General features: G+C 46.7%; 1 protein-coding gene across 1 annotated transcript in view; it reads left to right on the forward strand.

The window, feature by feature from the left end:
- The first annotated feature begins 617 nt into the window (after positions 1-617).
- The window catches only part of LOC139391725 (protein Jumonji-like), a 90,545-nt gene continuing 66,628 nt past the window's right edge, over positions 618-24,534 (forward strand). The window contains exon 1 of the mRNA XM_071139224.1: positions 618-1,142. Within this exon, the coding sequence (XP_070995325.1) occupies positions 1,098-1,142 (45 nt within the window). The 5' untranslated portion in view covers positions 618-1,097. The remainder of the gene's footprint in view (positions 1,143-24,534) is intronic.

The following is a 24,534-nucleotide window of genomic DNA, read 5'->3' on the forward strand; positions in this document are numbered from 1 at the left end:
CTCAATCACACTGCTAACCTTATGCCTAACTCTAACCTTAAAACATTACTAAAAAGCTAATTTGGACTTTGTAGACGTGAATCTGACTTTGTTGCTATTGAAGCTAGTGTAAACCGAACTGAAAGCACCCCTGTAGGTTATGTGCTACTATTTTTTTTTTACCTTTATTTAACTAGGCAAGTCAGTTAAGAACAAATTCTTATTTTCAATGACGGCCTAGGAACAGTGGGTTAACTGCCCGTTCAGGTCAAATAAAAAACATGGTAAATTACTTTGTAGCATTAGCATTGCATAGATTGAGGGCTTGAAACAATGTTGCTAATTTGCACACTAAATGTGAATGGGCTCCAGGTCAGCTTTTCACAGGATCGCTGGAGCCACTGAGGAGAAATAGGAAACGAAGTAACTTGTAATTAGCGAAGAACCAGCTAGCCTACATGTGGGGATCCCATTCATTCAATCAAGATAGGCTACTTTATCCCGGATATATTATTCATCTCGCGTTTTGTAAAATCATTTTTACTCGGTGCCTGAAAAACGGCCTTTTAAAGTTGCCGCTGTCCATGGTAACGGATGTGATAGGCTGAACCAGGGGAAGAAAGAAACTCGCCTCGTTTAGAATAGCTGCGGTGCTGGAGTAGTCTACACTCGTCGCCTGATAGTTCCAGCCAAAACGGAACATCGAACCTTTTTTATTTTATTTATTTGGTTCGATTTAAATCCTCTTCTCACACAAGATGTGACTCTTTTCAAAGAACAGACTAATACCTTAGAATATCCATGTCGTTCAGGATAGCTGGGAGAGAGAACGTCAATGGTTTTTCTACGAATGGAAGTTATTTGTTGTGAATTGTTTTGAATATGTTATTCCGAAGTGAGTTTGTTTTTTGTTTGTCTCCGTTCGTCGTGGACCTTTAATTTGGAATCTAACGACGAAATCCAGATCGTCAAGGGAAACCCAAAGCGAGGATTCTACAAAGCCAGAGAGCTCACAGACCGGGGATTTAAATTGTTTGGTGTGCTCCGGGAGAAGCGAGAGTCAAAGAAAGAAATTCATGTGGCCATTCTCTCTTTAGCAAAACATTTTGGATTGCAGAATGAGCAAGGAAAGACCTAAGAGGAATATCATCCAAAAGAAATACGTGAGTAACTACTAGCCTATTATTGTCCAATGTGTAAAATAATTTAACCTTTACAAGTTTGCACGTTCATTTCGCCTGTTTTAAAGAAAATGCATAAACTTCGATCACGGAGTGTGAAGGTTACCATTACACAGCTGTGGCCTATTGGGGCCGAATTTCCTTTTTAGATGGTAAAGTTGTAGAATGTGTTATCAATTAGACTTTATTTAAATTGTCGATTTTGCTAAATTTCTTCAACATCAGACAAGACGATTTATTTGATTATTAACTATCCATGGAAGGGCAATGCGCATTCTGGAATCATCTCTGTACAATATAACAAACGACTTGTTGTGTGAGATTGATTGATTAAGTCAGAATTTTCCACAGGAGCTGGCTAATTGTTTTCAGAATGTCTTTGTTTTCTCCCATAGCCCCTTTCAGAGCCATGAAGACACAGCCATATCGCCCATGGCTGATTCCGGGTTCTATACCCCATGCTGAGTAGCCCTATATAAACTGTGTTATTTATAAATGAACACCTCGTTTTGCTATTGGATATCACAATATTCACTTTATTTATGTTGATGCGACTTGAGAGTACCTGACTAGCACCGTCCGACCATGACGAGTGGACTGTAGCTCTTTAATTTTCTCCGTAGGGGGAGAGCGCAGAAAGGGGGTCAGGCAATTGAACATTTCCGTATAATTTCCAATAATTTCCAATCGTAGCGGAACGCTCGGGAGGAGTTGCTTGTCTGCGTTACTAACATATATATGCAATAAAGTGTCTGATCATTTTAATTTCGCGTAGCACGTCTGTGTGACCTCTGTGAATGGGATATATTGCAGCCTGAGCAAGAATGTTAGATTCTCTGATAGTTTTTTATTTATTATTCGGGTTATCTCCAGTCAATAGTTTTTAAGCAGACGAGAGACCATGGATGCAACTAAACGAAATGTCAGCGGTTAGTTGATTTAAGCGCTAGCTTGTTTATGGTGTAATGTTGAGGTAGTGTTTCAGTCGCATTGCAGAGGTTCATGTGAAGGGGAAGCAAGAAGCGACCATTTTCTTTCTGCGATTACCTAATACCGGCGAATTTGGCAGAAGGGGGCGATATCAATGTTGGTAATTTCAAGGTTTTTACCCTCGGTGTAACCTACAACATTTAAAGTATTTTAAATGGGGGTTTAAAACAGGCGTAAGCTAAACAATGGCGTACTCTCAAACGGAGACACTCAGCACATCGCATGGCTGAGTTTAACCCTCACATTACAGCGTGTGTTCTCGTGTGAAGTTTCCTCGCGTGAAAACAATGTGAAGTTATTATGAACCACAATGAATAATACATTTTTATTTCAGATGTACCTTTTTGTTACCATTTAACTAATCTCAAAACATTTTGGCCACGTGTGGGCCTGCTGCTGACTGGGCTACTTTGTTTGTGGCCCACGATGCACTGAGAATAATCAAAGTCCATCATAACTGGCGATTGTTGCCTTCCCCAAGCGTTCCACTCTAATAACGTGGTTGAAACATTATACATTTATATTATGAGGTGAAATAATACTTAATTCTTGAAGTGTTAAGCATATAGTTTTCAAACTTGATTTAGTCCGTACATTTCCCCATGAGTTTGATACTCTTTCTCCCCAAAATACTCACCTCTTATGGCAACGCTATTAAAGTAATCAATACATTACATTTCCAACTTTATTTTGGGGCCTGGTGAGATGATTTGACAGTGAAAAGGACATGGGGAAAAAATTGAAGTCTAAAATGGTCTATTTTTATATTTTATTCTTAATAACTTGTGTAATTATAGATGTATGCTCATGTGGCTGTGCGTGGAATGGGCACGCACAGAACATGGCTTTCACATCTGCTGAGGTGCAGCAGCTGGGGTAGAAATCTGCTCCGAACAAACCATGCGAACAACAAAACAACCTGGAGGTGCCCCCCTCTCCTTGGGCCCCCACTCAAAACGCAACACCCTCCCCCCTCAACAACTCTTGGCCCCTCTGGTTTAACCTCCCCTTAATTAGCGTTAGACAATTATCCATGCTTGGCTTAAGCATGTCCCCTGGAACACTGGGAGTTGTTATTCTCCCCCATGTGCTCCATCCATGTTATTAAAATTCATCAGTCAGGGAAAAAAACGTAATAAAAGCAAACAAGGTAAGGCAATTACCGCTCCTTTTGATAGGACACAAAAGTTAAAACAGGCCCTCTCAAATAACTCTGGTTTCTATGATGGCTGATCACTTTGCCTGGCAATTTGACAGACATTTAGAGGCACAAACACGTTATCTCTATTCTGGAATTCTATATTTGTATATTCAGTGAATTTGTTGGGGTGGGTTTAGGTCAATTGGGAAGCAGCATTAGTTATGTTTGTGGTGTTTAACTGAACATAGCATTGAGAGGAGGTGTGCAGCCAGGGCCAATTTGTCCTGACAAGGCTGTTCTCAGGCTGTGTGGTGGGATAGAGCCGGGCTGTGTGGTGGGATAGAGCCGGGCTGTGTGGTGGGATAGAGCCGGGCTGTGTGGTGGGATAGAGCCGGGCTGTGTGGTGGGATAGAGCTGGGCTGTGTGGTGGGATAGAGCTGGGATAGAGCTGGGCTGTGTGGTGGGATAGAGCCAGGCTGTGTGGTGGGATAGAGCTGGGATAGAGATGGGCTGTGTGGTGGGATAGAGCTGGGCTCTGTGGTGGGATAGAGCTGGGATAGAGCTGGGCTGTGTGGTGGGATAGAGCTGGGATAGAGCCGGGCTGTGTGGTGGGATAGAGCCGGGCTGTGTGGTGGGATAGAGCCGGGCTGTGTGGTGGGGTAGAGCCGGGCTGTGTGCTGGGGTAGAGCCGGGCTGTGTGGTGGGATAAGCACAGCTGCTGCAGGGGTCTTTACAAATGTAAAGAAGCTGTCAGTGTTTCATCAGTCGCACAACTGATTAGGGCGAATTTGAAAAATCCTCTGCAGTGTGTGGCGCACAAAAAGAGGAAACAAAAATCGAGCGGGGGCCGGGAACGAGGCCTGTAAAGGTTCCGTCCCCTCTCACTCTCCCTCCCCAGTCCTTCAGCTTTACTATTTAAATGTGGGCCTCATGTTCACACAAGGGTTTGTGGACCTGAGCATGAATGTGCTTAATATAACCTTCTGTTTTAATGCAGATGGTCATTTATTAATTTTTATCCTTAGTTCCTCTCTGAGGAGCCCTGGCACTGTAACTGGGTCAGTGAGATGCTGTGAGTTAGGGAGGTTGTAACAGGAATGTTTCAGATACTTTATCCTTACTCTATACCACTACCCTCCCTCGCACCTTCTCGTCAAGCGTTCTCAGTATTAGCTCTAGTTATATCCTCTCTTATATCGGAAGCACCACTGACACCACAGTACGTGGAGAGCCGTATATCTTGGAAGGCAGGGAACTGGTAGACACAGCATTTTGATTCAGTTCTTCTCAGTGTTTTGCTGTCTGCCAACAGACAATGTTCCACTTTACTGCATCGTTACGGGAGCTCCCCAAACTGCCGGTTTTAATTTGGGCCGCCGGTGATCAGCAGCAGCCAGCCCATCGCTTCCTATTCTCCGTTTTCTCTCTCTCTCTCTCCTCTCTGTCCCGATTTTTATGGCAGCTTTACGTCACACACCCTGACCCTCTTACTCTGTCATGTAATGTGACCTTTCTCTTATCAGCTGTTATCATCTCGGGACATTCTCTGCACACGCCACAGTTCCTCCTTTGTTAGTTAGACCAACCTGTTTATGGGCAAACTACCAGCTAGGATCATGCCTTACTGTACCAGACAGGTGAACACAGTGTAAGGAATGTGCCTGCTGTGTTGATGTGGGTAATGACTGTCTGTGCGGAGGAGGATGTTTCCCTATGGACTATAATCCAGTCTAAAATATACACTATCGTATGTGCCAATATTCTGAGAGGACAATGTGTCGGACATTGTGCTGTATTGAAAGACTGTTCAGGTTATATAAATAATGTCACTTAAACCATGTGTATTCTGGATCTATATATATATGTGTGTGTGTGTCACGTACACCACATTCTCACTGAATGCACCGTTTAATTTTGCTCCGTGATTTATGTCGTCCTACTCCTGTGGGTTTGGCCGGACAGCTGGACAGCCCTGAGAGGACACAAGCTGTCTACACAAAGTGTGTGTGTGGCAGCCACAGCTCATCCGTCCAGGATCCCTGAGAAGCTGAATCAACATTTTAGATGTCTTTGGTTTGGCCTTAACATGCTTAAGCTCTGAGGAGGGAGGACACTGGACACTAAGCTGGACAGTACTAGGGAGGCTCCATAGGTTTGACTGGAGGGCAGAACAGGGGCGACTGGACTGTCACTAGAATGGAGGCCATTATGAACAAGAGACCTTAACCTCACCAGCTGAATGGATGAGGTCATGTTTAGAGATCTAGTGAGTCTCTACTGACTGTAAAGCCTAATGAAACTGATGGTGCCCTAGAAGAAGCCCTAGAAAGACACCGGAGCGGAGTCCCGACTTCTGTTCTCTGGAGAAACGGAAGTTAGGTTGAAAATACTGTATCTTTGAAACCTGAAAACATCCACTTTCTACCTACCCTGCGGAGAGTGTCCAACCACAGACAGCAGGTCAGTTTTATACGCTCTCGGTCAATCTGGTATTATCCCCAGATCCCCCTCTACCACTCGGACTTGTCTTCATCAGGCAGCAGTAAGCCTCCAGGGATAAAGCAATAGAATGGAGCCTTTGATTATATTGATCCGCATTAGACTCTTAACGCCTGTATGGCTACAAGCTGCTCAATGGGAAATGGGAGTGTTATTTTTAGTGTTATTCAACTTGATTTATAAATCATTATAGTCAATGTCTAAATATAGTTTACACTAGACTGTTGATAATCAGACTACACAGTTGTGTTAGTGCTTAGTGTTATACCTGGTTTATAGGCCTCGTATTTACTCATACAGTATCTGACTGAGTCGTAGTGCACTCATAACAAAACTCTTATGTAGTTCTGGGTTTCCTCCAATTTATTCTCTATGAATCATGAGTGATGCAATCAGGGTGATGTTTGTAATGACGCTGTATAATATCTTTGTTTCCTGCCAGAGTGCTCACATGGACTTTTTGGCCACTGCTCTGTGTTAGATTGGCACACTGACTTATCCACAGGTTGTTAGATTGTAGTCAGCGTTTCTCAGATGTCACATTTACTGTGACGATGAAGACATCTTTTTACTCTTTCCATTTTTATTGCAGCCATTTTGAGGCCTTTGAACAAGCCTGGGTAGTTTCTGAAAGATGACCTCCCTCTCAGTGCATGTTAATGCAGCCTTTTCAACATGCATCAGCCCCTTAGAGGACAGGCCTAACTCTGGGTGGCAGCTCCCCTCGGCTTTCTACAGTAATGAGCTTGTCCGAAAGTGGCTACATTGTGTACTCGGCTCACTATAAACTGCTGGAGTAGTCAGGCATTGGCTTTGTGTGAGCTGTGTGCAAAGCGAAAGTGGGCTAGAGTGTGTGGGGCGAGGGGGTGGTGGTCTCTCAAAGGTGGGGAGACAAGAAACAGTTGATTTTATTTTTTAGGTCAATGGAGACGAGTTTCAGAGTTACAGCTCTGTGGGCTCCATCGCCGTGAGAAATGCATTAGTCTCCCGCTCCATCTCGTCTTGTAATAGAATACGGAGTGGCTCTTTAAAAAATGAAAAAAAAATGTAATTCACTCGGTGTCATTACTCAGCCAGGTACAAAGAGCTGAGCGACACCATTTCCAGCGGGGTCAGCACGAGAGCATAACGCTACGGCTGTTCTCTCCCGCTTAGCCATAGATTCTCCTCCAAACTGCTGAGGGGTTGGGGCTGTGGCGGTGGGCTCTTGCTGCTTTCAGCACTCTTATATTAGTTTAGTGTGTTTATGTATTCATCATCTGTTTGGTGGGAGATCTGTCTCCTTGGTGGTTTCTTCTCACTGCACTCTTCCCCCATTTTGTTGTTCTCGCTTCAGGCTGCCAAAGGAAACGTTGGAAGCTTCCCCAGATAGATGTCATGCAGCTGGAGTCTAAACTGTGAATACCTCGCCTCTCCCTCGCACCATAAACCGGCACCCTGTGCTTTGTCCCTGTGGGTCAGCTATACCCATGAGGCCAGGGGTTTGGTTAAAGTGTTGCTGTTGCCTTGGCGGCCTGAAACATGGAAACATGAAGATGACTCAAAATATCATGTGATTTCATAAAGCACTTTGACAGATGTTCATTATGACCTAACAGTGAGATTAATTTTTAAAATATAAGAATTTTCAGAAATGTGATTGTCTGTCAAAAGTAATGTCTTTGATCTCCTCTCTGCACAATGGCAACATTTTAATGGCACTTCTAGCTGCTAAGTTTCCACTAGGCCTCACAGCAGGGTACTGTAGTGTTTGGTACACCCATGGAAGGGAGCCAAAGCCCAGGCTGAAAGGCTGGCCCTGCCCCCTGGCCCTGGATCAAATAACAGGCCCAAAGGCAGCACTAAAACACAACCTGTGACAGTCAGAGCAAACTAAAGAGGATAGAAATAATTAAATTGGGCACTGTCGTAGCTAATGACCGAGCCGGTTCTGGAAACTGATTTTAATTACTTCATGGAGTAAATGTAGCTCATGACAGATTCATATACTGTAGACGCAGAGAACAAAGCCTGGCTTAAATCCCATTCCATAAGTCATTTACAGCTGATTTACACTACAGCCATTAGGGCCCATAGATGTCCATCTAGGCCTAAAGTATAATCTGACAGAGCAGAGTATGAGATTAGTAATGGTTCAGTTGGTCATCCTAAAGTTCAACCCAAACCAACTCTGCCATGTAATGTAAACTGAATCTGGAAGTCACCCTAAAGACAGGGTAACCATAGTGACCAGAAGTTTATCTTTTTTTATACACCGTGCCATCAGAGGGGGCCTAACCACTCCGTTACTATAGCAACTGCTGGAGTGGGGCAGAACGGAGCGTCTGTCTGTTTCAGACTTGACACTCAAGTGTCTGAACATAGTGGAGAGCTGAAGTTAGATTAAAGTATCCCTGCACAGAATGTACTGAGTGGTGGTTGTGTAACCCGGCTGAGAGGCATGACTTACTGTGGTGTGAAATGTGTGGCAATTTACACTCCTCTGGTACTCCAAGCATTTCACACAGCAATAACTAAGGTATTGTCTGACAGAACGAGCTGTATCAGGCCTATCCCTTTAATAGCATACTATTGTATTTTGAATGAAACCATTACCTGCTATTGTAAAACAGAGTTCCACTGAAATCAACTGTGGCATTTACTCCTATCAGCCATTAGTTGACACATTTACTTGACTACCTGAATGGAGATTGAGTGGAGGAGCGGCAGCCATTTGGTTTCCTCTGGCTTAGTATTGAATGGTCTTACTGGCTTAGTGCTCAGACATAGTGGAGTGGAACCACCGGTAGACTCTCCTCCTTCAAGGTTGGCCGAGTACCTTGATCACTGGACAATCTGCCAGACCTGCTGACTGAGGCAGCAGCCATGGTTTGGTGTCGGGCTTTGGGTGACTGACATGGCCTGATGGGACTGGCTCTCCTGTTTACTGTGACGTTGGCAGAGGATCCTGTAAGGGGTGACAGGTTTGTCTGTGCCCGAGACGAAGGACATTTATTTCACCTCCAGCAGGATCCCGTTTGAGCTCAATTACCAACAAGCGGGGAGAGGAGTGAGATAATGAGAAGAGCAGGAAGGAGGCGCGAGAGGGAACGAGGTATGAGTCAAACCAGCTGCTCCTCTCTGTACAACCTCTAATCTAATGGAGATCCTTCCCTCCTCCCTCTGTATCGCACCGTTTCTCATACATCATCATAATGTTCTGCGCGTGGATCCAGAGTATGCCGCCTCACCGTAACACCTACCCCTGTAACCCCTTCCCTGGGCCTCTTCTCTCCTGCAGTCCCCAGGCTGCCGCAGGGTTCTTTGTGAGGCAACGGGCCAAGCTGTGAGGTGAAAATCACTTCTTAATTGCCCGTTTTCTGCAGCTCTGTGCCAGAGGGGGGCTTTAGTGTTGTGAGCCCCGAACATCCTGAACAGCTCCGCTAAACACCTGGCTTTGTGTTGATAGCAGGCTGGCCCACTGTAATCTACAGTCATATGGCCCTGCACTCTGAATGGCCATTTTCATCATGTTTTCTTTTTTTTTGCTTGCGTTACAAATGTAAAAAGCAGATCAAACATTCTTCTTCCCAATGAAGTTTATACAGTGTGAGAATTGCCATAACAATCTGAGATACCAAAAATGTGTCCATGCTATGCTGCTGTGGAATGACCCTTTAAAAAAAAAAAAAGTGTGTGTGTATATATACACATATGTATTTGTTTTGCTATTAGATCCACCTCAGTATTGTTGTTCTATGTTCATGAGATTGTGGGAGCCCATATGCAGTACCACAGTGCAGAGCCAGGCTGGGGCCCCTCTGTGGTCAGCCAACTGTGTGTGTTCTGCTGCGGTCGCCACCATTACCAGCAGAGTAACGGCTAATCTTATCTACCTGACAGTTAGCATTACTCTCAGCCTTCTCTCCTGCTGCCATCTCTTTTGAGTGTCACTCTACAGTTCAGCCACACTGTCCCCTTGCCCTATCTTCCTACCAGGCTGCTCATTGTCTCAGATGAAAGAGTGCTTTAGTTACAGAGTTGAAGTTTCTCCCTCCCAGTCAAACTGGCCTGTAAAGTCCAGGCCAGCTAATCGCTAGGCGCTTGTATCGGTCACCCACAGCGTGTCCTGTCGGTACACTGGGCCTGCTGCAGGAGTGCGGAGCTTATAGCTCCAGTAAACCACATGAAAACCTCTCCACTTAATTTGTCTTGGCCCTGATATCCACTGACCTGAGTTGTTTTCCTCCAGCTAACAACTAGAGCAGTGTAGCGCGACTACAACGTAACATAATAATTGAATCTCCCAGCATCTGGTAGGCGACTCTGCTCTCTGAAATCCATCCACCACTGGTTTTATGGGGCATGAATCTGTTGAAGCCATGGCTGCTGCTGCTGCTGGCTGACTCGCTCTTTTCTCCTGTTGGAAATAACTTCTCTCCATCAGAAATATTAGTCCTTTTTATTATGGGTCATTTTCAGGCCTACTTTTTTTTGAGCGTCTGAAAGGAGAATGACTTGTGAGTTAAAGTAAAAATGGTTGAAATGTGAGGGTCACATGGCGGGACTATATTGAGTAACCGTAGTGCTGAGAAAAAACAAATGACATTTTCTGCTGCTGTTCTTTTGGTTCCTGTAACATGGCTGGTAGGTTGGTTAGGGGTTAAGCACAGCATTTGTATACTGTGAACCCTCTGACCCTGATTGGACGTTTTACAGATGGGACAAAGCAGCTTAGCGCCTCGGCTCAGTCAGGGCCTGCCGCCTCACTCTCGCGCCAACACAGCTCCTCAACCGCCATGATGGCGCAGTGATTGTGCATGATTGGAGCTGCAGAATGCTCCTCTGTTTTTGTGGTAAGAGTAACCCTCCCACTACCCCGCCCCTCTGTCTCTCTGAGACACGTTTTCCCCGCTGCTAATTGACTGTGCTGCATGGCTCTCCCTGGCTGTCAATCTCTCTGCTTGGTTGTGAGAAACGGCTACAGAGCTATGCCCTGTTCTGTCTGTCCTAAAACCACAGGACTGTGATGCTGCCACCCACACATGCATGGGACAACCACCTACCTTGCCCTGTCCAACTCACTCCAGAGAAACTGAAATTCTCTTCAGTCCATGCCACTGAAATGGATATTTGAGTTTGACTATTCTCAGTTTATGATGTATTGGGGCTGGTTACTTGTCTTTCATTTTATAAATGTCTCAATGTTGATATTATACTGAACAAAAATAATAAATGCAACAATTTCAATGATTTTACTGAGTTACAGTTCATATGGGGAAATCAGTTAATTGAAATAAATTATTTGACCCCTAATCTATGGATTTCACATGACTCTGCAGGGGTGCAGCTAGGAGTGGGACTGGGGGGCATAATCCCATCCACTTGGGAGCTAGGCCAGCCAATTCAAATTAGTTTTTCCCCACATATGCCACACCCTATTACAGACAGAAAAACTCCTCAGTTTCATCAGCTGTCCGGGTGGCTGGTCTCAGACGATCCCGCAGGCAAAGAAGCCGGATGTGGAGGTCCTGGGCTGGCGTGGTTACACGTGGTTGTGAGGCCGGTTGGACGTACTGCCAAATTCTCTCAAATTGTGTTGGAGGTGGCTTATGGTAGAGAAATTAACATTAAATGATCTGGCAACGGCTCTGGTGGACATTCCTGCAGTCAGCATGCAAATTGTACACTCCCTCAACTTGAGACTTCTGTGGCATTGTGTTGACAAATGCACATTTTAGTGGCCTTTTATTGTCCCCAGCAAAAGGTGCACCTGTGTAATGACCATGCTGTTTAATCAGCTTCTTGATATGCCACACCTGTCAGGTGGATGGATTATCTTGGCAAAGGAGAAATGCTCACTATAAGGGATGTAAACAAATTTGTGCACAATTTGAGAAGCTTTTTGTGCATAATGAACATTTCTGGGATCTTTTATTTCAGCTCATGAAACAAACACTTTACACATTGTTTATTTTTGTTCCGTATACGAACATCACAAGGTATACAGTAGCCCTTCATGCTAGTTTAGTTTAATGTTCTCCCTTCTCACCAGAGAAAAGCTGGTCTAAACCATACTGTTTTATTTTCCGGTCCTGTGAAATGAATTCATGGAAAAGCTGAAGCTGTGAGTGTCTGACTCTGCAGTGTGCATATTCTCTCACTAAATGAGGGCATTGATGTATGAATAACCTGTCAGAGGAATTGATTCCAAAAGCAGCTGTCTCCTCCTCAAACACATGGCTGTTCCCAGTGAGCCTACAGATTGACAGCCAAATGGAGGTTATCACCTTCTATCAGTCAGTAGGACGTCTTGGCGTCTAAACCTCTACCGCTCTCTGCTTCACTTTTGTATTCAGGGCCAAGTGTTGTTTTTTTTCTTCTGTCTCACAAAGGATTTGATGAATAGCTTTAATACAAGGTTTCCGTTTGCTCTCTGAGAAAAATAACCACCAATGCATTAAACTGAATGTGCCAAGGGTCATTTTGTAAGCTGCAGCACTACTGCTGCCTTTTTCCTACTCTAGGAACTCCCCCTCTCTGTGGGTTCTCTTTCTCCTCACCCCTACTCTTTTTCATTTCCCGTCTCCTCCATCCATGCTGCAATTGTCTGTTCTGAACGAGACTCTAAGGCCACATGCCTCCCTTTTGTGTGTGAACCTGTTCCTTCTGTCCCGCTAACCTGACGTCTGCAGGTGTTTGTTGTAAACGGTGTGGTCAGCCATGTGTGTGTGTGTGTGTGGTCAGCCATGCATAGTGTAGCCCAACTGTATGGTAATATGAGACTAGTCATTGTACAGCAGTGATTCTACTCTGAGCAACAACATGGATCTAGAAAGCACCTGAACCTTTATTCTCTTCACTCATCATTCAGCTTCTCTTACAATGGCTGATTGACAGATGGCCATATTTAATGTTGTATTTGTATTTTTTTTTAATGACAAACAAAGGAGAAAGGCATTACATGTGCAATGTTAAGGGTCTTGTGTCCTGTGATTTAATGGAGCTAATGTATTTACAAAGGAGGATGGGACTGAAGCGGATTGCCAAGCCCAGTATCAACGTATTTTCTACGTCGAACTGGCTTTTATTCCTCAAGGCTGTTTGGACAAAGGCAGTGGTGTCTGAATAGGGATGTGAGATATTCACAGCTGTGTTCTGCTGAAGATGTTTCCTCTATAAAGCCTCTACAGACAGGGGAAAGAATGTTGGAATTCGAAACGGATTATTTTCTAAGGACAGGTATACAAGGCAAGTATCCTTGTTATATATTTTTTTATTGTGAAATTATAATTTATTCAATGTATTCATAATACACAAAAAAAATGGCATCTTATCCGTACTTCTTCTACAACTCTGAAATAAATCAATAGTAATTCAACTGCCCGTTCACAGTAGAGGAGGGCATGAGCTGTCAATCAGCGGCTCTTGTTGTCCCATCTCATCAAAGGGCCACTGCTCCTCCTCACACGCCCAAACCTCCCTTCCTGCATGATTCTGGCCAGGGTCTGTCTCACGGCTCGGCTCCTGCTCAGACAGGTGCTGGCGGTGTGTCTGAGCTGGTACATTCTGCTCGCACTCCCAAATACCCGGGCAGCCAGCCTCCACCTGTGCCATCCATGGTACAGCCTGGACAGATCGCTGGGTATAGGCACGCATGTAGGCACGCACACAGGGCGTATGGAGCAGAGCATATTAAGATGGCCGAGTTGTGTTGTGTTGTGTTGTGTGAGGCAGGCTGCTGTTAACACCTCTCTGTGCGGAAGGGAAGGGCCTCTCTCTTTGTTTCTGCTCTGCTCCCCTCGCTGGAGGAACGAGGGAGTACGACGAGGGGAGGGAGAGCCCAAGACAGAGAGCCACAATGACATAACCCCCCCCCCCCCCCCCCCCCCCGTGTGACGAAACATTTCACCTGGTCTTCTGTGGAACTGTGTATCCCTAAGCAGTCATAGAGGAAGTGACCATCTGCCTCTTTTACTCCCAGTTCCCTTCCTGTAGTGATGATTGAAAAGTAGGTCAGAGCAGAGACCTCGTTCAACTCTGTTCTGTGCTGCGTAGAGCGGACCTGCGTAGAACGATATGCCTATGCTGCCTCAGCCTCTCTGTTTCTGTTCAGTGTTTCCTTCCGCCAGCAACCAGCCTGACATCCCACTGCTTCTGAGCCACTAGGCAAGAGGCCCAGGAGGTGTGTGTGTGTGTGTGTGACCACTGAAACCCTTGGCTTGGAGGGTTCTGTTCAGTGTCGTCCTGAGTGGTTGAGGTGGGGAAATGGCGAGAGGTGCGGAGGATGATGACTGCTTCTCCAAACCGGACAGGAAAACAGGGCGACAGAACTGGAGGGAGAGTGATCGACGAGAGCAGTTGGTCTGCAGAGGAGAGGGAGGAAGCGGGAGAGACTAGCATGCTGCTGCTGTTGTTAGGGGATGGGGGAGAATGGGTGGAGCCACCCACATGCCTAGGCCAATCCCTGCCAAGCTGCCTGCTCACCCTGCTGTGTAATTGGCTGATGTCTCCGTGGCAGAACAAAGTGCTTTCGATAGGCGAGCAGCCGTGTAACCAGACTGTGGGGGTTGAGGGGCTCTGGGGGGGATGTCTCCCTATCCTCTTCTCCCCTGTCTCCCTCCCCTGGGTATTGTCATGTGTTTAAATGGCTAATAAGAGCTGAAACTAGAGCTCAAGATGGTACTACTGCTCTCAGGACACTCTGTACCATCCTGACTATGACGCAGAGCATCTTGAACACAAAGATGACTAGAGATCAATGCTGCCAACTACAATGGAAGCAGAGTTCAGAGTGAACTGTGTCAATAAAGTATTCTGACCACAGCGGTTCTGTGTAATGTTGGATCAGGGTTATTTGAAGCATCCATGCCTCGCAAACCGCATAGAATCCCAGATGGATGTTTTAAGTCTACAAATGGCCAACACTGCTGTCTTAACTGTCAGTCATGCATGGCAATATGAGGTAGTCCACTCGGGGACCATGGAGCCTGTGTGGTTGTACGCTAGTTTCCTCCATGCCAGGATCAGAGGTCATCCAGTCTGTCAGTAAGGGCTCTCTTCTCCCCTCTCACTGGAGCGTTCCACAGACCCTGGTCACTAAGCCATCCCTCATGTCTCTGCTTTTCTTTTCTCATCCCTTCATCATTCAGACCTCGTCACATTTACCAGCATTCAGACTGACTCGTGCGTGCGAAGAGAATTGGCAGAAATTCCCATGTATTTGATATGTAAGCTGTGACTGGTGCTCTATGGGGTAGACTGCAGCCTGGTCTTAAACCAGAGAACAGTTTCAATGACGACTTCTCCTCGGAAGGGGGGTGTGGTCTTCTTCTTCAGATGACTGGCACTGTGACACACGGGGATCCTCCTGTAAGTGGGTGACCAACCAACCCTAGTCTGTTAGTGGAACCCGGAGAATTCACCTAAAGTGTGGTTGAGAAACTTCCCATCGGTCCTAGCCTGCAGAAAGCAGTGCTGTAGGGAGATGGACCGTGTTTCCTTTGGCGACTAAACAGGATCCTTCTGGCTGCTCTTCCTGTTCAGATGGTTACATCACTATCATGACATTGTGGGTCATGGACTAGGGTCCATTCAGAAATCTGCCACCTGATAGGGGGATCCCCACTGTCATCTGACAGGAAGACTGGTGTCAGAGGAGTTTCACTATGAGAGAAAGATTATCAGATGAAGGGGAAATGGAAAACGTTTGTCACTGATTTGCAGGAAATAGTCTGGTCTCATTACCTCTTCATTTTTAACCCAAGATGATGCCACATTTTTCCTCTGCCTGGTCTGTTGGTGGCCATTCGAAACAATTACAATGGACCATACTGTGAGTCTGTAGCAAAGCCTTGCATCACGTGGATTGTGATCCCAGGGAGCAGACTTCTGTGTGGGTGGAAGCTGGGGGAAAGTGTTGGTATGGAAACAAAAGCTTTCTGTGCTCTGGTTGTTCCATAGCCTTGTCTGTCTTCTTATATGAGGGGAAAGTAAGGAAGATGGGGGAGGGGAGTTTAAAAATATATATATATATATATATATATATATATATATCATAACATGGAATGGAACATAACATTTTTTTCATAACTTAATTGACTTTAACTACAATGTGAGAAGGTGGTACAGTTAAACATTTTAAGTTGGAAATGAGTGGGTGTGAACCCTGGGGAAAAATCACACTGGCTAGCACAAGGGGAACATCCTCTGATGTCAAAGGTTTTACCACAGAACTGCCTACTCCAATACAGTATCTTCCAAGTGTTCCGAAGTAGCTTCTAGAAAAGAAAGTTTTAGTGCCCATATGAGGACAGGTAATTTGCAAAATAATGACAGCAGAGAAAATAGAAATACCATGTGATGTTTGTTAACATGGCGAATTGAGGATACATAGTTGGTTAGCCTGGTTCAAATCGAAATCCCACCACTGCCTTGACTGGGCTGCAGTGGACTGGCTGTAGAGGGTAGGAGGAACCAGAGGAGAAGGACCCACATGTTTTCTACAGAGCAGATGATCAAGAAACTAATGGTAGACTCTGACTATGTCACACTTTGACTGGCAATATCCTCTGGCACTGACAGTTGAGGGAGGAAGACTGGGAGAGATGTCAATGGCTGCTCTCTGAATAACAGATGTTTGGGCCAGTGACTTCTGTACTTTTTGGTTTCCGCTGTGTGTAGACAGTGGTAGTTAACCTGTCTCCAGCATCCTCCCCCAACCCAGCCCCTGAACAATTTGTTGTGAGAGCCACTCCAAGACGAGACAGCCCTACACATGCTGGTAGCTGGGCTCAGACCAGTCTGTCTGTCTACAGGGAACTGTGGTTCAGTGGGGTTAGAAACCTTGTGGCTTCCTATGGCTCATGTCTGTCTACTGGGAACAGGCCCTCCCTGCAACAACACAGCTCTCATCTAAACCGGGAGAACCCTCTAAATATTCAGACAGAGGCCCCTGTGGGACTGTGTGTGTGTGCGTGAGGGAGTGTCTGTGTATAATTGGGTCTATCTGAGACTGAGCTACCCTCATGGTTTCTCTTTTGGCTGATGCCGTGTCTGTTTGGCAGCTTCTGATAGGACAGCACCACCAAGCTCAATTCAAGGCTCTCACTTTTTTGAGCTCTCTCCCTCATTCCTCCACACTTCTGTCATACAGTTCAAACAGCGCTTCTTCTGGCCCAGAGAATGAGTGGAATGTGAATGCAAGCTGAGGTAGCTCAGATCAGCTTGGAGGCAGGTACAGTCTGCACCCAGACTGACATCATTGATATTGATTATTCTAAATCTAGGCAGGGTGATTTTAAATGAGTTTGATATTTTATTGTTCAAGTAAAAAGGAGTGACAGTGGCCTGATTAGAACAGAACAGGTTTAACTTTTCACAACCAGTCCCTCCTGCCTGTAGGAGGTAAAACTGATCCACTTCTGTGTAATTTTAGTTCCAAGACTGGCAGTCCAGTAGACACCTCCTCTGACAGTGTAGTCCCCCCCCCCCCCCCCCCCCTCTGAGCCCACTGGCACCCAGCCAACCTGAACAGCCAGGCGGAAGTGAAGACTGATTAAAAAAGGAAGAAGATATGGGGGTGGGAGGGACTGAGGAAGTTTCCTTTCCTGATAAGGAAGTGTACAATTAGGAGCCGTCAGGGTGATGCGAGGACCTACATCCCGTTTTTATGGTGCTGTCAACATGAACTGTTAATTCTCGTCAGCCTCCTCTGCCCCTGCATGCTGAAATCAAGCACATGTTTTGCGAACGTATTTCCCACCCAGCAGAAATGTGTTCATGAGAACCTCCCCTGTCCGTAGAATATTGATGAAGACGACATGAAAGAATGATTCAGGATGGCTGAGTCACAGTACTTTCCTCAGCGCTTCCCCTCCCTGCATCACATCCAATCGTTATGTGGGTTGTGACCCGAGGGGGTTGTTAGGAAGATGACATCAATATCGGAAGTGTTTTACATTTTTTTTCCCTCTTAGTTCATCCTCTACTAGAAGCTCCCTGCTTTGTTGACAAATGTTTGAGATCCTCCCCTGTTATTAGACTGAGCTGAAGGAAACTAGTGTTGTTACCAAAGGAAACTCTCAGTCATTCCTCTTGCTGCTGTCGGTGCCTTGTGGTGATGTCAGAATCTGTGAAATGTTCAGATCAAATGTGCTTGTCACCCACGCCGAATACAACCGGTGTAGACTTTACTGTGAAATGCTTCCTTAAAATAAATAACAAGGTTTTATACAAGGAGTACCGGTGCACGGGTACGAGGTGGCTCTTCAGAGAGAAACCGTTTCTCCACTTCAGTCTGTAGTGTTTCAGCTCTCTATCCTGTGATTCGGTGGACATTTATAACTGGTTTTGTGGTGTAGTTGTTTCTCCATGTGTCTATGGTTTCAGGTTGAAGAACCCTGTCTGTCTCTGGGGCATACCGCCCCCTGGCTAACAACATTACTCTGAGAAGAGACGACTTGCCAAGGTGGGGAGAACAAGTTACTAACCATCAAAGACAAATGACCTCCAGTGGCTTGCGGAGCCGGGAGGCATCCAGTCAACCAAGCATCTAGGCCCTAACAATGTGACCTGGGTGGGCTGAAGTGGGATGAGCAGCAGGGTGGCCATCGGGGTCTTCAGAGGGTATGAAAGAGGAACTTGATAAGACAGTGGTCAGAGTAGTCTGACACAAAGCGTTGGCAAGGCTTGAATGGTCTGTGTGTCAGTGTTGCTTTAACTCGGTCACATGATACACCTAACTGACTGAACCTCCGGTGGTTTGTTCCCCCACCACCATATTAAACAGGCTGTACTGAGTCATTTGTTTGGGTATGGGGTTTTGCATTATTAAGGCACAGAGGGGCTCCTCCATTAGTCTGTCAGACAAGGTCACTGTAGACCTATAAACACCCATCCAGACTGTATACATGGGCTGTTTAATATAAACGCTGTTTTTCTGAATGAGGAGTCACAGCACTGCAGTTAGCTGATGACGTGTTCTAATACAACTGAACTGTTTCAGCAGCAGACAGAAATATGTCAACTACAAAAGCAATGAACAAGGCCTCTCTGCCTCAGCGACAGCACATGCCTGTGATTGAGACATAAGTGAAAAATGCACAGACAGAATGTTGGGTGTTCCAATGTAAACTTCCAAAGTATAGCCAAGCCCAAGCAACACATGGCTGGTGGCTCGGAGTCCAGATTTATTTAAATTGGACGCTCAAAGACCCAGTGGAATGTAGCTTACTCTAGAGCGGAAGTACTAATGCCCTTATATGGATTTATAACCGACCCGAGAGGAGAGGGCTGCTAGGACAGATTATTTAAAGACTATTTGTTAACCCTGGAATGTTCATATTGATGTTTGTTACATTCCTGCATCGTGTTGTATAGATTTTACTGGAGGGCCAACTTGCATCTGAAAATGGGCCCTTGTGGAAAGTGTGTTATGTTGCTTCCAACATAACAATCAAATCTGCAACAGCAGTCATAAACCGTGTTTGAATGGTTATCTATTTGATATTACTGTAGCGACAGGAAGTCTAGTACATAATCTGGCCTAGGGGATAGTCCTACTTCTGTGTGTGGGTTGAAAGAGTTCCTAAGGGCACAGCATCCTTTCTTTTCCGCTCTCTCTCGCTCTCTCTCTCTCTTGCTCTCTCTCTCTCACTTAACATCCATTTTGTGCCTGCCTGGTGAAGTTTGTTGAATGTGGACCTTTGACATCAGCTCCTTCAGCCTCCCACCCGCTCTCCACCCACAGCTCTGGGTTTCTGTGTTGTGGTCTGTCGGGTTGAGAGTGCACTGCTACTGCAGCCAAACTGGTTGCCATGCACAGATAACAGAGCTGCGTCTAATGCAGTAGTCTCCGCCGGGCTGTGCTCGGCAGGACCTCCGGACCTGAAGCCATTCCCAGTCATACATGAGCCTCTCCCATCCACCCGTCCTGGATGTGCACTGCCATTTAGTCCGGCACTAAGAGACCAGGTTAAAGCTACAGCATGGAGCCTCGGACCGAGTCAAGCGTACTCTTAGGTCTGCGCTCGGCCCATAAGAGGCTCACAGAGATGGTGAAATTAAATATTTCAAAGGTTAACTAGAAGATGCTGCTGTGGTTTTAGCTGGATGTGGATGCATCTTTGTTTGTTCGCTCCAGTGGCTGTCCCTACTAGACCTTCCAGATTGACTTTTTTCATTAATATGTAATAGAGTAGTGGAGCAATGATGGGGTAGTGGAGGGTTGTTAGGCTCTTATCATACTTGTCCATGATCGTTGATGCCCCAGTTACTCACTGCCCGAGCTGCAGCTCCAAAGTGGCCCTGCTTCCTGTCCTCCTTTCTAGCTTTCGTAATAGAAATGTGCTTGTGGGTGTGTATCTGTCTGTCTATGTATTTGAGTAGGAGGTGGGTGAGGGACAGTCAGGCAGGATCTCGCAGTGCTCAGTATCCACAGTTTTGTTGGCTGCACATCAAGATCGTGTGTGTCTCTCTCTCTGCTCGCTCTTTCTGTTCGCTCAGTCTGTTCGCTCAGTCTGTTCATCTTGGGGTCTGGTGCCTGAGTCATATATGCACTCCAGCGCAGTGCACCAGCCAACCCTGTGTGCGTCCTGTTATACCAGCCCAGCAGGACTGCCAGTCAGTCAGACACTGACAGCACGCCCCCCTCATGTTTCCCTCCCTCCGCTCTCTCCATCTCGCTCTCTCTCTCTCTCTCCATCTCTCTGTAATTGGAAAGTATAATCAGAGTAGAGGAGGATGTATCAGAAAGACTAGTCTTTTTAATTAGAGGCTTGTTGATCATTACTGTGAGTCCACATTAAAAGCCCATCGTGTGTTCTAGGATGTTTAGCCCAGTGGATGTTGGGATTATAGCTTTTTTTTCTGATCGGCTGGAGCCACATCAGTGCTGTCTGTTGGGATGTGGTGATGTCTGATGGCAGGCAGCCTCATCAGACAGACACCATCTATAATGTATTTCTATCTTCCCCATGAGAAAAAGGATGTGATGAGTTTGTACAAATTTGTGTAAGTATTTAACCCCCCCCCCCCCCCCCCCCATGCAAAAACATCCCTCTGAGAAGATGACTGTTAGCAGTTCCAGTTTCTGTGGGGGTTTAGACCAAACATCTGCTTCTTTATTTCTGCCCAAATAGGAGTAGCTGTATGGATGTCTTTCTGGCACACTGCCTTCCTAAGTGCCTGCTTCTCAGCCAGGTCTGCGGCCAGGTCTGTGGGTCTGCGGCCAGGTCTGTGGGTCTGCGGCCAGGTCTGTGGGTCTGCGGCCAGGTCTGTGGGTCTGTGGGTCTGCGGCCAGGTCTGTGGGTCTGCGGCCAGGTCTGTGGGTCTGCGGCCAGGTCTGTGGGTCTGCGGCCAGGGCTGTGGGTCTGCGGCCAGGTCTGTGGGTCTGCGGCCAGGTCTGTGGGTCTGTGGGTCTGCGGCCAGGTCTGTGGGTCTGCGGCCAGGTCTGTGGGTCTGCGGCCAGGTCTGTGGGTCTGCGGCCAGGGCTGTGGGTCTGCGGCCAGGGCTGTGGGTCTGCGGCCAGGGCTGTGGGTCTGCGGGGCAGCGGCCAGGGCAGCGGGCCAGGGCTGTGGGGCAGCGGGCCAGGGCTGTGGGGCAGCGGGCCAGGGCTGTGGGTCTGTGGCCACGGCTGTGCTGGGGGTTTTCCCTGGGCTCATGGATGACTGTGTGGAATAATCAATATCACCCCCTGGGCTTTAGGGAACCTGCAGGTCTGATCCGGTCCCCTTTTGATTTGACTCCAAACACCATTCCATTCTCAATCCTATATTTTACACACCTGGAATACAAACGTAATGTCTGTATTGTTTCATGATATTCCAGGCCTTTTGCGATTTCAGACTAATCATTACTATGTTCTATTGCCATTCCTGTCTGTCCAGTGTGTTGCTGCTATATATAGAGTCCTGCCCCTGCTGTAAGTTTTAGGGACATGATTACAGACCGAGGCTGTTAGCCTGGCCGCCGCCTCTCCTCCCGCTGTTGCTATTTTAAGCCTCTTTTGATTAGTGCAGAGGCCCTTGCAGACGCTGCAGACCTCCTGGCCGACTCTTCAGCCCGGTGTCTCCTCTCCTCCTCTCTCTCCTTAATGCACTATCGACCCTCCCTGGACCCTGCTCTCCTGTGGCCTTGTCCTGAAAAGGCAACTCACACTACCCTGCTCCACCTTGTCCCTCCCATCTCCCTGCTGAACCAGCTGATCTTTATCCTCTAAGAAGCAGCCTTGATTTCTAATATGGCTGTGTCTAACAGTAGTGCACCCCCCCCCCCTCCAGTCCAGTAGTAATGTAATTAGACTGTGTCCTGTCCTGGCGGAGCAAGGTAATTCAGTTTTCGCTGCTGCTGCTTGAGGCTTTCTGACGGCCATCACCAGTCTCACTCTCTGGCAGCATCCCCCCTCTTCTCCCACCTCTTCCCTCCCTCTCTCCACAGCTAGTTGACATCCTGTCATTTCCTGCCTAAATTGGGTGAATCTGCTCCGGCTCAGAGACTCACCAGAGACTTAATGAAGGGGAACGCCCACTTTACCTGCCGCTTAACGCTCAGCCTAGTTGAGGCTCTGCCTGAAGGATGTCTGGTTAAAGCTGTATCTGTCTGCTGCTTGGTTATCACTCCGTCTGGCCTCTCTACCTGCTGTGCATGCTGCCTGGTTATCACTTCGTCTGGCCTCTCTACCTGCTGAGCATGCTGCCTGGTTATCACTCTGTCTGGCCTCTCTACCTGCTGAGCATGCTGCCTGGTTATCACTCTGTCTGGCCTCTCTACCTGCTGAGCATGCTACCTGGTTATCACTCTGTCTGGCCTCTCTACCTGCTGAGCATGATGCCTGGTTATCCCTCTGTCTGGCCTCTCTACCTGCTGAGCATGCTGCCTGGATAAATCTATGCCTGCCGGTTAATGGTCTGCCTGGCTAAGGCTCTTTCTGGGACTCACTCAATCAAATGTATTTATAAAGCTCTTTTTTACATCAGCCAATGTCTAAGTGCTGTACAGAAACCCAGCCTAAAACCCCAAACAGCAAGCAATGCAGATGCCTGGCTTTAACTGCCTGGTTAACATGCTGCCTGGATAAATCTATACCTCCTGATGAAGGCTGTGTCTGGGACTGCCTGGCTTTAAATGCCTGGTTCACACGTCCTAAAATATCTATCTACAGACGTGAATGTCATGTGTAAATTGAGCTCTGAATATTTTCAGATTAAGGGGATAAGTGTGTTTTATTTCAGGAAGACCCCTCTCACCCAGACTGGGTATATGTAGACCGTATTATCTAGATGTGCATTGGCTCAGGGGATAAAATGGCATTAAAGACTGCATAATTGCCTGAGATATGGCTCGAATGACACCCATAGGAAAAAGATGACTTCACCCAGTGAAATGTACTTGCTGCACTCTCCCTCACGTCTCTCATCCCCCTCTCCCTGCACTCTCCCTCGTCTCTCATCCCCCTCTCCCTGCACTCTCCCTCATCTCTCATCCCCCTCTCCCTGCACTCGGAGTCTGAGAATGCTCTCACACGGCGCCTCTCTTGCGTGCTCTCTTTCTTCCCCTCTTGCGCTCGCTCTCTGTCCATTTTCCATGTGTTGATTCTTCTCTTGTGTGTGTAGTGGTGTAGTGTTGTGATTTTTCTATGAAAAGTCTCTCGGCCTAAATGAGCTGAAACGGAGACCGGAGCACTGTTATGGTGCGTTGAGCCCTGCGCTGTCAGAGTCACTTTGTCATTTAAAGAAACCAGCTCATTGTGCTAAATATTTGCAAAACATTAAGACCATCCTCTCCTACTGTACCCAACACACTGTTTACCCAACACACTGTTTACCCAACACACTGTGTACCCAACACACTGTTTACCCAACACACTGTTTACCCAACACACTGTTTACCCAACACACTGTTTACCCAACACACTGTTTTCTCTGAGTATTAGATGTGTTTCTGTTGTTTTCTTTCTCTTTGTAAAAATCATTAGAGCCTGTCTCCTTCAGACACTGAATGGATGGCTGTTATTCTACATTCCCTCCTCGCTACGCCCCTCCCTCACCCGCCTCGGCTCCTCGCAGCATCAGCAGAAGCCCTCCCTCCCTAAACCTCTAAACTGGGCCGGGGAAGCCTCGTGCCCTGTCCTCAAGGCGCCAGCCACATTATTGGCTCGCTTAATTGTGGACAGGAAATCTGGGAGTCCAGCGTCCCCCCCATGCCCAAGGGGCACTATGGGGGGGGGAGAGAAAGAGGCCGGGACGCTCTGTTTAGTCCCCTGTGTAAGGCAGGCAGCTTGGAGAAATACGGCTGCTCTCTGGAAGCTTGGTTTAATGGTTCTATGTGTAGCTGGGAGAGTAATTGAGTAAGCACTTGTTATTTAAAATGAGCCTGGCTTGGGTCTGAACTAGCCAGCATCAATGCATCCTATTGTGTCACTACAATGTTAATTAGGCTGCTATCAGACTCCGCTTTACTTTGCTAAATGGTTGGACTGTAACCATGAACATCTAGTATACTTTATCGATATGCTATTGAGTGTTCCATACCTACATTTTAACTCCTTTGAGATCACTTTTGTGATATATATTAGACCTCATTTTATTTGTCAAGTCTGAACATTTTCATGCCCTGGCACCAGTTGTGTCATTAGACATTCTAGTCCCGTAATGTTTTGGCTGCGATAGGGGGAAAAGCCTTTTTTTTCTGATCCATTTCCCCCCTAATAAACTGTTCTTTTCCAGCAGCAGCAGGGGCCTTCAGATTCAAACCTCCCACTAATGG

Source organism: Oncorhynchus clarkii, chromosome 32, assembly GCF_045791955.1.
Source record: "Oncorhynchus clarkii lewisi isolate Uvic-CL-2024 chromosome 32, UVic_Ocla_1.0, whole genome shotgun sequence".
NCBI classification, from domain to species: Eukaryota; Metazoa; Chordata; class Actinopteri; order Salmoniformes; family Salmonidae; genus Oncorhynchus; species Oncorhynchus clarkii.